The sequence below is a fragment of the Magnolia sinica genome, chromosome 18 (genome assembly GCF_029962835.1).
Source record: "Magnolia sinica isolate HGM2019 chromosome 18, MsV1, whole genome shotgun sequence".
Classification (NCBI taxonomy): Eukaryota; Viridiplantae; Streptophyta; class Magnoliopsida; order Magnoliales; family Magnoliaceae; genus Magnolia; species Magnolia sinica.
Genome location: NC_080590.1, coordinates 13223128 through 13238323, shown reverse-complemented (window position 1 = coordinate 13238323; position 15196 = coordinate 13223128). Strand labels below are relative to the sequence as shown.

The 15196-nt window shown below is 41.3% G+C and overlaps 2 protein-coding genes across 2 annotated transcripts; one reads left to right on the top strand and one right to left on the bottom strand.

The window, feature by feature from the left end:
* Window positions 1-3393: 3393 nt before the first annotated feature.
* Window positions 3394-7477, top strand: LOC131233733 (pectinesterase 2-like). The gene is made up of 2 exons (XM_058230518.1): window positions 3394-4443; window positions 6529-7477. The coding sequence occupies exons 1-2, from the start codon at window positions 3561-3563 to the stop codon at window positions 7218-7220; spliced, it is 1575 nt and encodes a 524-aa protein (XP_058086501.1). The 5' UTR covers window positions 3394-3560; the 3' UTR covers window positions 7221-7477.
* A 2665-nt stretch (window positions 7478-10142) lies between these two features.
* LOC131233502 (plasmodesmata-located protein 8) lies at window positions 10143-14868 on the bottom strand. Its single transcript, XM_058230224.1, has 3 exons — window positions 14059-14868; window positions 11129-11236; window positions 10143-10354 (listed from the first exon to the last, which is right to left on the bottom strand). Exons 1-3 carry the CDS (start codon window positions 14819-14821, stop codon window positions 10350-10352), a joined length of 876 nt encoding a protein of 291 aa, XP_058086207.1. The 5' UTR covers window positions 14822-14868; the 3' UTR covers window positions 10143-10349.
* Window positions 14869-15196: the final 328 nt, after the last annotated feature.

The window sequence follows — 15196 nt, the reverse complement described above, 5'->3', positions numbered from 1 at the left end:
TCTTCACATAGACAGTTCAGATTTTGGAGTCAAATCAAGTACGAGGGATTCTAAAAAATGTTCGCACTAAGTCACGTGTGTGTGTGTGTGTGTATATATATTGGCTAGTGAGCAATTAATGGTGGAGGCCAAGTGAGGAACGTTCATCATCTTTATGCCACATGTACAGCAAGCAATGTGGAGGCATGGTAATTCCCGTACTCTCAGGTGCACCGTACAAGTTAGTATCTAATCTAAGTAGAAACAAATAGAAACAATTAAACGCACAATATTATTGAGAAGGGTACTTTTGTCCCAATATTTTAAATAATTAAATTTCATAAACTTGGATGCGTGGTTCATGATTTTCCCTACAGGCCAACTCACGCGGTCCTAGCCTCTAGAAACTTGTTCAAGTCTACCGAAAAAGCAATACAAAACATTTTCAAACCCACCCTTTTGATAGTACCCCATTTATTTCTACATTTGGTAATGTATATTAGTAAAAAGCTGTACTAGCGTATTGCCAAAAGTTGAAATAATGGTCTATCAAGCCAATGGCACGGATGAGGGTATTAATTTCTAAAAGTATAAACCTCTTTCTCATAAAATAGGGATTTTTGTCGCGAAATTCTTATACGATTCTTATTTTATGAAACAATGACTTTAGTTGTGTACAGTATCAAAAACGTGTTTTTGGGTTTACAACAAATGAATTTGAAAGCTTTTGGGTGGTGAACCTTATTTTCTATTTCTTTTAATTTAGTTCGTATGATCCTTGTGGGATGCGCTTGGTGGACACACTATGTTGGCCTCACAAATAAATGATAGAATTGTAGTCCGTCGAAAATCATGTTTTAGTAATTTCAACAGGGCGTGGATTATGTGAGACCCCGGAATCACACAAGACGGCACGGCCCTTAACATGGGTCCCACCTTGATGCATGTTTATGTATCTACACTGTTCATCCATTTTTTTTCTTGATCATTTTAGGGCATTATGCCAAAAATAAAGCAAATCTAATTATCATGTGTATCATACAATAGGAAATAGTGGTGATTGACCATTGATAGACTATAAAAGTTATGGATCAAGCTGATACTTGTTTTTCCCTTTTCTCGAGGCTTATGTTACCTTATCAATAAATTGAATGACAAATAAACACTTCAGAAACATTAAAGTGCGACCTAAGAATTTTTTAATGGTAGGCAGTTCAATCACAACTGTTTCCTATGATATGGTCTGTCTGATAATTGGATATGCATCATTTTTAAGGTAATGCCATAAAATGATCTAGAAGAGCGAATGGATGGGTGGATACAGAATACGTACATCAAGGTGGGCCCAATGGTAAGGGCTGTACTAGGCTCCCATTTCAACAAGTCAAGGCATTGTTTAGCCTGTAAAGATCTTTTAAAAATATCCACCGAACTACTCAACTGCCGGGAAGGCCATTGTTATTCACCTGTGTATGAACTATATTGCCTATATGAGGCCCACCGTGTTGTGTGTGCCATCCAAACAGAGCATTAAGTGAGATTGACAATGACATGACCTAAAAAAGCAGGTTTTATAATCATTAGGTGGCCACCATAGCATAGAAAACCATGAAGAGCTACCCAAAATCTCTCAATCGATGTGGTAGCTAGCTAGCCTATATATGATGGTTGGATTGATTCTTGAGAGGTCCAGATTTGATGAGAGATGACCCTGCTGAACAGGTCTGATGCCATTCATACACCTAAGTGGGCCATAAACAAAAACCCTGCATGATAAACTTAGTCTATAAGGCCTCAATGAAAAATTGATTTTATTTTATAATGAATCTCCTTTCACGTGCATGACGTTAACAAAACTAAGAACGTGGTCCTAACTTCCTTTTGCCGCCGCGGAGACCAGTTCCACTACTGCTATTGGAGAGAGAATCATTTACAACTAGTTCCGTGTGGGGCCTCTGGGATGTGTTTCTAGCATCTAATCCGTCCATCAGGTCCCTCCACCATGGAAATAAAGGGAAACATAAAAAGTCAGGCGGATCCAATCATCATGTGGCCACGTCATAGAAAGCAATGAACCACCTCCCAAGAAACATCCAAATCACGTGATGGCCCATCTGATGATTGGATTGGCATGATATTGCCATTTGCATGGTGGGCCAACCTTTTGTACACACACCACGGTGGGTCCACACGTAACAGTTGAAATGATAATTTATAAGATGCGTAGCTGGCATTTTTGCACAGTACACACAATTAAATCTGCTAAGTGGGGCACATGGTTCTGTGATATTCCAGACCATAGTTGAGGTTAGCCATCCATGTTAGGACGCAACAGATCGACGGTCTAGATTACAGAACCATGGGCCTCACTTGGTAGAACTGAAAACTCATGCATATTGTTCGAAGATGCGGGCACGTACTTTTTTCTATTCATATGTTTAGGTCTGAGAAAATTACAACTGTAGACTCAACCTTTTATCCAGCGACTTCTTTTAGAAATCCAAAACTTACCTTCCCAACTTAGATCTTCCACGTACGGACAGAGCATTTGAGGACGAAAATACCCCTGCTTACCCCACCTATAGCTACGGTTATAATTCGTAGCTATAGTTTAACAGAAACGAAAACCACTTCAAAAAGCAGTGGTATTTTCATCATCAAATGCTCTGTCCGTACGTGCAAGGTCTAAGTTGGAATGTAAGTTTTGGATCCTTCATAAAAGACGCTGGATATAAGGTGGAGTCTACAATGGTAATTTTCTCTTTAGGCCTTATCTCTAGTGCAATTCCTACAAGTTCTTTAAATGTAGTTATGTAGAATTCATCTATTGTATGTGTGGGATGAACGAATGCCAATCCAGCTGTGAATAGTCGGGCCCCCATAGTCGAAGCAGCCAAACCCGAAAAACCAGGGAGCGGATTTGTTGTTATCCGGGTAACCGTGTGGGGCCCACTAGAAACATTAATGAATGACCATTAAAAGAAATTTGTGGGCCACGAAACTTTGGATCAAGCTGATCTTTGTATTATCACTTCATCTATATCTTCTTGACATTATCAACAGGTTGGATTGCAAATAAACATTATGAAAACCTTAGGATTGGGCCGTTTGGAATTTTTAATGGTGAGGCACTCAATCACCACTGTTTCCTGTGGTGTGGTCCACCTGAGGTTTGGATCTACATAATTTTGGACCCCATCCTAAAACGGGCTGGAGAAATGGATGGATGGACGGTGTGGATATACAACACATCATCAAGGTGGGCCCCACGGTAAGGGTAACACCCTAATGTGTTACCCGGGTCCATCGGTATGGATGGTTAGAAGTGAAAAACGTACATATATGTCAAAGTCGAAGAGTCACCATACTTACAAAATAGTGGCAAATGATCATCTTACTCTAGGCCGCCTACCCATTGCTTGGTCAGCTTGCCTATTGCCATTGCATTTCTTATTATCAACTGTCCCTTCACATTCAAATATTTAAGCTGGATTCCCATGACTTCCACCCTCATTCCTCCTATATATAGGATTGCCATGGAGACAGATTTCTATGCTCTAAGTCCATAGAAAAAACCATTGATGGCAGTGCCGGAGATGATGCTTGCGCTATTAGCAATATTCATGTCCTTTTCTCTCCTTCCGTCTCCTGTTACTTCAAACGAAGCACCCCCCGACATAACATCATGGTGCAGCCAAACACCATACCCAAAACCCTGCGAGTATTTTCTGTCCCACCTCCCTCCTTCAAGCGTCCCCAAAAAGAAATCCGACTTCAAAAAGATTGTGATGCAACTAGCCATGGACCGGGCCCTCAAGGCCCAGAGCCATACTAGGTGGCTCGGTGATAAGTGCCGCAACCATCTCGAGAAAGTCGCATGGGCCGACTGCCTTGAGCTATATGAAAACACCATACTACAACTCAACCACACCATCAACCCAACCGCCGGTTGCACCGACGTCGACGCTCAAACATGGCTGAGCACCGCACTCACGAGCCTCGATACATGCCAGACAGGCTTCATCGAGCTGGGAGCAGCTGAGTACATGTTGCCGCTAATGTCGAACAACGTGTCCAAGTTGATTTGCAACTCTCTAGCGATCAACAACCCACTGCCCTCCGCGAACGAAACACATAAAGGCGGGTACCCGAGCTGGGTAAGGCCTGGTGAACGGAAGCTCCTGCAGGCGTCGGCAACACCAGCTTCGCAGGCGAATCTTGTTGTGGCCAAAGACGGATCGGGCAACTTTAAGACCATTAAAGCGGCAGTAGACGCGGCGTCGAAGAGGAAGGGAAGTGGGAGGTTTGTGATTTATGTGAAGGCAGGAGTATATAAAGAGAATGTGGTTATAGGAAACAATATGGACAATATAATGTTTGTGGGAGATGGGATTGGGAAGACTATAGTCACCGGTAGCAAGAGCGTCGGAGGAGGTTCTACCACTTTCGATTCGGCCACTTTCGGTAAGGGCAATAAGTTTTGGTTTTGAGACCTTGAACAGTACGGCTGCCTATATGGGTACCGACCCGAAGGTACCCGGTGGACCCGACCCAATTTGAATGGGTTCTGGTCCCATTTCTTGGACCTGTTAAGAAATAGTCGGGTTTGGGCTTCATCTTTTGGACCCAGTTAAAATTGGTTCTTGTCAGGTTGGGATCGGGTCCATGTGATGGATCGGTTAAGGCTGGGTCGGGTCTGGTCCCATCCACGTTGGCAGCCGTTAGTTTTGATAGTGCAATTATATATATTTAATATACGTTGATGATTTTAACAACAAAATAATATTTCCTAAGCCGCAAATATGTAAGAAAGTCCATTTATACAAGGGTGTGTAGTTTAATCCACTCATCAGGTGAGCTTAGACATTTAAATGCTGTTATTTTTCCTGAACCTAATTCCAAACCCATATTCAAAGACCCAATGAATACCCAACCCAATCTCGAATAGGATATCCAAGAACTAGACCCAGGACCCAACAAGACAGGAACCTCATTAGCCTGAGTACATCGGTTTAATTTTTCGGGAGAGATTTTCACATTTTAACATTTTTTGTAGCAATATTAACAGGAAAATATTGCTGAAAACAACATATTTAAAAATAATTATTATAAATCATTAAATATTTTAAAAATTAAAATATTAGTAGACATTAATTAGTTTAAATTTATTCTGATAAAATCATGAAAATTTTTAAAATGCCAAGATTTTGAAACTATCATTGCATACTCACGGTAAGATAATTTTATGAATTTTCCACAAGAATACTGTGATATTTTCGAAATCTCCATGATATTTGTCACAATGCTGACCACTTGGACAACAACATATTAGCTGTTAATTTTCTCAGTTTTTAGTAGTTTGAACCAAGTGCATTTTAGGGAAGGCAACATGGGCAGATCGGCATGGGCTAGGACTTGTCTTGGCCAAGGGTTGGGTTCCAGGTCAGGCTTGAAATCTAGGTTTGGTGCCTACTATGATGCTTTTAGTATTTTGCACCACCAGTGGCCAGGGTTTGGGTGCTCAAGGCCGAGCTTGAAAATCTAATTAATGCCCTGCACAAATCATCAACTGGGCTATCATTATAAACAAGGAATAAATGCACCCATTTAACATACGCGTGTAGTTTCAAAGACATTTGTTATCAGTTTGAAGTCATGTTTCAACGATCTCAACCATTTACGTGTGAAAGTTATCATGGACAAAGTTAAGAAAAGAAAAATAATAATAATAATAATAATACTAATAATGAAATATTGACTAAACTATTTCAAACCTTTGATCATTTATCACTGCATATGGCACGCCCATGAGAGCTAAGGCTTTTTAGCTGGGCTAGAACTAGGCCAGGAAATGGCAGCTCCTCAAGGACTAGGCCTGGCTAGAACCACCCTCGAGTGGTTCCTAACCAGGCCTACTGTATTCATGAGTGGATGGGATAAAAAGAGGTGCTGATAAGCGGTCAAGTGGTGTAAGGTTTGGTATTGTTTCAAACCGTTGAATGAGAACTGCTAGCTTACTGGCATCTGCCCTTCTTTTCAAAGTGCAATTACGGGTATATTCCAATCAGTATCTTTTTGACCAAAATGCCCTCGGGGACTAGAATTTCTTGGACCTTCTCTTTCCCTACGTCAGAGTTAGATATTTGTGTCCCGCATCCTTACAGTAATAAGCTTACTTTTATTACAATACAAATTCCTAACTATAACAGAACGGCAATGGTACATGAAGTAGTACATTCATAAAATTCCCCACACGTGCCAACCCAACATTTTTGAGGGTTCTCCGAGCCCTCGCAAGGTTCAACAGAAAATAAGTGAGATGCACATGTACAATGAATATGGAACATTGGCTCTATTTTTCAACTCAACAGGCTTCTTCTTTTTTATCCGTACTAAGACCCACATGATGAGTGGAACAGCCTGATCTATTAATAGGCCTACAAAGTGAGCCCCACCTTTTGCCTAGCTTGGACAATTGTGACACATGAGAATGTACATACACTCTCATTATTTATCATCATTAATCTTTGCATTACATGTGCATTTCAGCTATCATCGGCAGCGGATTCATAGCCCGCGACGTGACATTCCAAAACACGGCCGGTGCTGCAAAACATCAGGCAGTAGCATTGCGATCCGGCTCTGATCTATCCGTCTTCTACCGCTGCAGCTTCGAAGGGTACCAGGACACCCTCTACGTCCACTCCCAGAGGCAATTCTATAAAGAATGCGATATATACGGCACCGTCGACTTCATTTTTGGAAATGCGGCCGTTGTTTTCCAGAACTGCAACATCTATGTAAGGAGACCGATGAGTGGACAGCAGACCACGGTTACAGCCCAAGGCCGTATGGACCCAAATCAAAATACCGGGATTTCAATCCATAATTCTAGAGTCACGGCCGCTTCGGACTTAAGGCCAGTGCAGGGGTCCGTCAAATCATACCTTGGAAGGCCATGGAAGGAATACTCTCGGACGGTCTATATGCAGACGTTCCTCGATAGCTTGATCAATCCGGCCGGTTGGTTGGAATGGAGTGGCAATTTTGCTCTAAACACATTGTATTATGTTGAGTACATGAACACAGGCCCAGGTTCCTCCACCGACAACCGTGTGAAATGGCGGGGCTACAACGTCATAACCAATCCCACGGAAGTTTCTCAGTTCACCGTCGAGAACTTCATATCTGGCGGGTCGTGGATACCTTCCGCCGGCGTGCCTTTCACTTCCAGCCTTTGATTAGTGCTAACATGGGCCGTGGGGGAACGTTTAATTATGTGTAAGGCTGTAAGGCATTAGTAGTTATTTTTTCTACCGTGCTGGAAAGGGAACATAACCCTGTGGCGCATGGTAGAGAAACTGGTGTCAAATAATGTTCCTTTATAAGGATCCGTTGATTTTTATTTTTAGGTATTCTTATAACATTGTACGAACGGTTTGTATCATTCCTCTCTTGGGTAGTAATAACTAACAAGATATCATGATGTTTATTTTCATTTTTCTTTGCATTTTCACAAGGCATATGATACATGAATAAGGTGGCCCACCTGGTGAACTGGGACAAAACTCAGGTCCACTCATCAAGTACGTCACATGTGTACATTGAATATGGACACTTGATTATTTAAAACGTCCATCGCTTTTGTATGTGATTAGTAGACAGGCCTGAGTTTGGTGAAAGGTTTTTAATTATCTACTCCATGACATGCTAAAAAGTTTTAGACGAGCGGATTGCCTGTGCCTGTAATCGGAAGCTGTGTGGGGCTAACAGAGATGCCCGTGACAAATCCACTCCGTCCATCAGTTTTGCAAGACCACAATTGGGTAGGAATCTAAAATTAAGGCAGATCTAAGACTCATGTGGGCCATACCACATGAAAAGACGGGGATTGAAAGCCTACCATTCCTGTCCTATTGTGGTCTTGCAAAACTGATGGATGGAGTGGATTTGTCACGAGAATCTCTGTGAGTCCCACACAGCTTCCGACAACAGGAACTTTTCGTTTGGTGCGGCCCACATGAGTTCTTTTATAAATGTTGGAATAGGAATTAGGCAGAGCGTTGGTAAGCCACGCGGATGTAAAGGGAGCTCATGTAAACGATACACGTGTGCTGGATAGCACATTGATACGAGATCCAATTTTGGACAGTTTGGATCATGCATATGCATGCCACGAATTCAATGGCTGAGTGCATGAGTATGGCTTTCATACTCTCCCCGAGTATTAAATAATTCACCAATAATTCCTTTTTATATACGTTGCACCAGTGAGGATCTTTACTCTTGCGCGGGTGGTTGACTCTCGGGAGTTTCAACACCCGGTCAAGGGTTCGAGTATGTAGGGTGTGTCTGCGTGGGATTTTTTTATTTTTTATTTTTAAATGCTGAAAGCCCACACGGGTGTAAAGGGAGCTCACATACACGGTACACGTGTTCTAACATGGCACCCCTCATTGTGTTTTGGCAATTCTTTTTTTATAACTATAATAGATGTGGGCCCCCCTAAATGAGTAGAAGCGGTGATCATGGGCCAGGCCGCGTTCGGTCCTAGCCCAGCCCTATTCCCTAAGCCTAGGCCCTGATTTGCCAGAAGCGAGCCAAGCCCGAATCCCAGGCTAACGGCCCATTGACAGCCTATGGACCCGGAAGGCCTTTGGGCCTGATGTTTGAATTGTTTAGGCCAGACCCGAACATTGCAAGAGTTATTTTATATGGGTTCTTCCACCGATGGATATGTATGGTGTCCAAGGGTTCTAAGTTTTCACAAGCGAAGCCCATGGTTTAGTGATCCACACCGTAGGTCTGATGCAATTAGTAGACCATGACTCTATATCTCTCTGATTAAGAGCTTCTTTCTTTTTCAGTTGAACGTGGACCTTTTCTCCTCTTCTCTTCTTAGCCATCCATTTACAAGCCAAAGATTGAAATGTTAATATTATCCTTCAAGGAGATTTTTGGAGGGTGGACCATCCACAGTGTAGCCAACAAACCGATGGTCTGGATTACTGAATCATGGGACCAACTTGAGTGAGTATATTTACACCCTTAATGGCCATATAGTGTGGCAGGTTTGGTCTCTCTACTCCACCCATTTATTGAGTGGGCCTGATAGCCCATTTTTGTAAACGGCCTGTCCATTACACCATAAGCTGGCCCGCAGAAATGAAAGATTTACAAAACTCTGCATGATGTGGACCCATTTATTTCAGCGGGCCTAACAAGCGGGCCCAGATTTGCACCCGTCCCTGATCACTAGGCCCAAGATCAGCACGGCGAACTGGATAGATAAGTCAAAGAAGCCAAGCTCGCTTTGGCGCAGCATTCCTCTGCTAATGTCTATGCTTTTTAGGATAATGAGATCTCACTTAAAACAGGTTTCTCTCATTCTCTTGGTTTAAAATCTCAGTAAGATTTCTCACACGGTAATTAGTTGTGGACCATAAAATTATTGTCCAACTAGCTCATAAGTTTCAACATGTAATGTTTGTGCAGCATCCGATCCGTTCAAAAAGTTGGGCCCGCTCTAAAGAACTCGTTATAAAAAAAAACAGGTAAATCCACCTATTAAGTGCCCACACCATAAATAACAATGGAAAGACATCAAGTTGTTCCAGAGTGCATGTTGCCCGCCTCATGTTTCATTGGACCAGGTGTTTGTGCCATGTGGTCTTAATGGAGGGTTGAATCTTTTGGTCGGCCTGGATTGGATATCATTAACACATGACACATTGCTAATTATGTGCTAGTTGGTCATGGGAGACCTCATTCTCTAAATGCTTGGGCCTTGGTTATTTTTGCGCTTTCTATGACATGGCCCACCTGATGATTGGATCGGCCTGATTTTTTTTTATGGTGGAGGCTGCCTATTTGATGGTTGGATGTCATAAAGAAATCACATGATCATTTTGAAAACTCATAATATTCAAGGCTTTTTTTTAAAAAAAAAAAATTCAGATTTTTTTGAGAAGTTTTTCACATAAAAGTCTCAACTAACTCATATCCTCATTTCCGGTATGATATAATGCGCAACTGAATCAACCAATGCTCGTGAAAAAAAAAAAACAAGAAGAAAGAAAAAAAAGTGAGCATGTGCTTGTAGTGCAATAGAAATGTCATGGGCCATGAGAGGGAGAGCCTCAACTAAAAGAGAATGCAAGGGATTGGAGGTGTGTTAGTGGGTGGAATCTCAGCCATTTAGCATCTGTTTTAGAGGAAGGGATAGAGACTACTTTAGCAGGGATAACATTCTTTTTGGTGCACTACAGTTTTAAATAAATCCCAAACAGACAAAAGAAGATTCACCAAATGAATATTTAAGAAGCCCATCAACCCCACCAGAAGAATCTCCATCTCTTTGCCTTGTTTCTCTAGGCTGCATGCAAGACAAAAGATAAAGAGGAAATCCATTTTCTTATTCTAGTTAGGTAAACATAGAGAAAAGGTGTATGTATACATACACGAGAAATGCTAATTGCACTAACCTTACACATGGAAATGAGAAACATGTGTGAGAAACTGAAGTATCTGATAATCAGGCCATCCTCACTGGTTACGTTGGGGTATGTCTCAAAAACTATGCTATTGTGCTCATCAAGTGGACCACGATTGTACATAGAATTTGAACAGTTGGTTTGATTCCTTTCAGGGCCTTTTTGAATTTATGGAAACTAAGAAATTGATGAAGAAAGAAAAACACCACATTTAATGAATTTTGTGGAAAAGAATCCTTAATCAATTTCTTTTAATATATTATTTTACACGGTTAAGGGTCAAAAAGTGAGATGTCTCCCACTAAAGGTGGAAATATCATTTTCCTAAGTTCTAGAGAGGAAAAGGCAAAAGTCCTTTATTTATTATTATTATTTTGCAGAAATGTAAGGAAATGAAAACCCATTTCCTCGTCTTTGGCAAAACCATAACACTAGAGAAAATTAGTTTTCTTTTCTCCTTTGAATTCTTTTTTGCATCTATCCAAACGAGCCCTTAACTTTTTATTTATAAATGTGTGGACGGCTCTACAGTTGCATGGATCCGATAACCTGATGAGTGGATCAGATCTTGCATACGTGTTTCTCATTTCCACGTGTGAGAGGAGTGGGGTAGAGAGAGAGAGAGAGAGAGAGAGAGAGAGAGAGAGAATGCTTGCCAAATGCTTTTCTTAAAAAGGAGAGGAAAACAATCACAACGGCGACGCCAGCCAATACGCCTACGATGATGGATACTGTTCTGCCCACATCGTCCTCGTTGGAAGAATCTACGCATTCAAAAGAAAAAGCAATGGGGATGAGTCTATCTCCAATATTAAGGAAAAAGCATAACAAAGGCTGTCATGCACCATCTGACTTGTCCCTTCATATCCACTCAGTTAAGTGGTCAGCGATCTCGAACGTCCAATCAGTGGGCCATGTCTCAAAATCCACACCCTTTGAGGGACACTAACCATCCCATCAACTAGCCTTTGATGTTCGTTCCCGCTAACTTTTGTAGACTGTCAAAAAAGCAGAGCACATGTAACGGATGGCAAGGACCTGGGAACATTTACTTTTGAAACTTCTGCCCGTTTAAGAGGTGGCCCACCAAATGGACGTTCCTATTAATGAACTTTGCATTTGCAGCATCTAGGCTGCACCGAGTTACCCTGTAAGGCCCACAGTCACATATCACAATTGCTATGCTGTGTGAATTTAAAAATTAGAATTCCAGTAAGAAGTTTTAAAAAAAAAAAAGGAGAAGAAGAAGAAGTAGAAACTTCGATACTCTGATAGTGTGATGTATAGTACTCAGGCACTTAGAAATTACCTACACCACATAAAAGTAATTGAAATTAATTAATCTATATCCAAATAATGGTCTCATTGTAGATGTAACATGGAGTATAGATTTGGCTTATTTGATCATCTGGCTATCGTGTATAAGTGGACATTTAGTACTGGACGTTTAAAATGGAAATATCCCATTGTTATATTTCAATAAACGGATGTCCAGAATCAGAGGTTAGGTTTGTTCAACCATTCTGATTTTGGGACTGACTCAGCGACTGTGGGTTCCACAGCTTACTTGGCTTAATTTGAGTTTGTGTATGCCACTCGTTAAATTGTGGAGTGTATGTGTATCAGGCATCATACTCTGCCAGAATATCATATAACTCCCCTAAACAAAGTGGGCAAACTCTATATCATTTTTTATTTGGGAATTTTATAAAAGCAAACTACCTGCTTAATATTGAATTTACATTAAATTACTCTATTAATTTAAATAATTATCCTTGGACTACTTTATTTCTTAATGGAAATTGTGGTCCTCTAGCAACTAGGTGTAGGCCTAGGGCCCAAAAATTAGCCCATCTATGATTTTGGTGGATTACAGGACCGGAACACAGTGTACAAGGCAACCATCACCCTCGGAGCTCATGCTTAAATTTTAATGTGGCATTTAATGGTTGGATTGGATTTCATATAATCATTGAGGTGGGCCTGTAAAAATTGCCACATCCACTCTCATTTTTATACAGCCCACTATGATGATTATATAAAATTCACTCCAACTAATAGATGTCACACCAAAAATTATGTTGGACCAAACATCATGCCAATCTGACACTCATGTGGGCCACACTAAGGAAAATAGTTTTATTAGGTAAGGGTTGCCTTGTGCATTGTTTCCAATAGTGTAGTACATATGAATAAGGATGGGGCCGATTTTTGGGTCTTGGCCCAAAGATGGGATGATGCATCTACTGGTCATGATTAGATTTCATATAAACATCACATTGGGCCCACCCCATCCATGGACCCCTTTGCACACACTACCCACCCACTTCTGGTAAGAAATCTAATACCAGTAGAGTTGTACATGAGTCAAATCGAGTCAAGCTTGACCCAGCTCCACTAGCAGGCTACCCCAGCTCGAACTCAGCTCGGCTTGATCCTTGAACCTGACTGGGCAGCTCAACTCAACTAGATAGCAGCTCGGGCCTGCTTGAGCCAAGTTTGAGCCAAGCTTAAACTGAATCTTTTGAGCTGAGTTCAAGTTCGACCCTACAAGCAAAGTTCAAGTTTAGGTTTTATAATTTTTAATATATATAATATATAATAGATAATATTAATAATTTATAATTTATTTAAATATATAAATATATACAAAATATTTATACTAAGTGTGAACCGGACTGAGTTGAGTCGATTCAAATGGAGTCAAGTTCCGAGCCAATTCGAATTTGGTCTAGCTCGGACAGTTCGAAATTTTTTCCAACTCAAAAAATCAGCTTGACTAGGCTTGAACCCAGTTTCAAACTGAGACGAGTCGAGCTTTTCCAAGCTGAGTCGAGTTGAGTGAGTTAACTGAGCTAACTCGGTTCGTGTACAGCTCTAAATACATGTATCCAATCATAATTACGTAAATTAATGGGATCGTTCATTGTTGACCTATTTGATAAAGGTAGTGGAATGTAAACTCTATAATCAGTTGGTAGTTTTTTGAAAAATTCACTCTTTATTTTATAACGAGGAAAAGTAGATGACGTGGGTAGTTTTCACACCCCACATGCACCAGCAGCACACGTGACAACCTTGCAAGTACATGGGGCATCTGAACGGTGCATAAGGTGGCCCCCACCGTGAAGAGGAATATATGCAAAACAAGGCAGGCTGCTTTAGTAATCAAGTATGTCACTTATATTCGAAAGGAACAAATGGTCTATTAAAGAATGACAATGGTCGACTCGCCAGACACACTGGCCCCCCCTGATGAGTGGACCATTATTTTTTCATATGATATCTCCGCAGTGTGGTCCACCTTATACACCCACTCATATGGTCAACCGATCGACAATAATCAAAATCAGTCAAATTCAATACTGAATAAACCACAATCTTTTCTCCTTCCATTTCTAATTTTTTTTCAATACTTCTTGTGGCAGATGGTTCGAGACCTTGAAATGACAGTCTCATCCAACCGTCCACCTCACAGACTTAGTGCCCGGTCCAACATTCAAAACAATAAGGTTGAATAAGGTCAAACTCAGAAGAAAACATAGAAAGTAAAAGAACATTAGCAGTTAGGAAGTTTGAATTGCACCTGCAGAAGAGTAATACCCAGAAGCCCAGTATCGAGCGTAGCACTGCGCAAGATAGACATCAGCGGCCAATGCCGACCCGCAGACGTTCTTCAGCTGCGACACAGCTTCCGAAAGGCAAGCTGAGCAATCGCTCGAACTCAAATCCCCCATGCACTGAGAAACACCCTCCACCGTTCCCACGCTTCTAACTCGAAAACCGACCCCCGACTGCATGTCGGCAAGAACATCGTCTCTTTTCCTAAAGAACTCATCATCGTTGCTCGTACTCGGACTACATTTCTTGTACATCAGCGTCGTATCAAGACGATTCAAGAAGTTAACGTTATCATATCGGACGAAGCATCCGTCTAACTGCAAGCCAGCAGCGTACGCGTAAACACAGACCAATCCGAGTTGGGCGACGGCGCTTTGGACACAGCTGGCACAATCAGCTGTGCTCAGATCTCCGCGGCATTGGTAGAGGCCATATACGGCAGCGTCGGGAGGTGTAGAGCTGTCGTTGCCGGTGGCTAAGCTGTTGTAAGAGGATTGGGAGGCTGAGTTGGATAGAGAAGATAATAAGTTGTTGAGGTTGGATTGGAAAGGGGAGTTGGGTTGGTATTTGGGTTGAGAGCAGCCCCCATAGATGAAGAGATGGGGTGAGGATTGAGAGAGAGATATGTGAAGTAAAAGGAAGAGAAGAAAGAAGGAGGAGGAGAGTTTTAGGGTTTGGAGGGTGGTGTTTGGAAAGGAGGAAGAGTGTTTGTGAAGGGTTTTGCACATCTTGTTTCTCTTTTTGAGGGTTTGGTGGCCTTGTTTTGTTTTGTTTTAATTGTGGGCGGTGGCAGCAGAGATTTTTTTTTTCTTTTTTCTTTTTTCGTCTTTTTATGGTGGGCCCACTTGGGTTTTTTTTTAGGGTAATACAGATACTCAAAATTGCATTATTTGGGAGAAGATTTCTATGTTAGTTATAAATAGTATTATAACAATATTGGTGGTGAGCCATCAAACTCACATGTTGTGCTGATGTATAGCAGATCCAGACCATCCAAGTTGTAGGTGGATGAAGCATATCTCTAAAATCATACTGATCAAACAATCATCACTATCCAATTAATGATTTTCAAATGGATGCTTAAAAATATTTAGTTGAGTGGT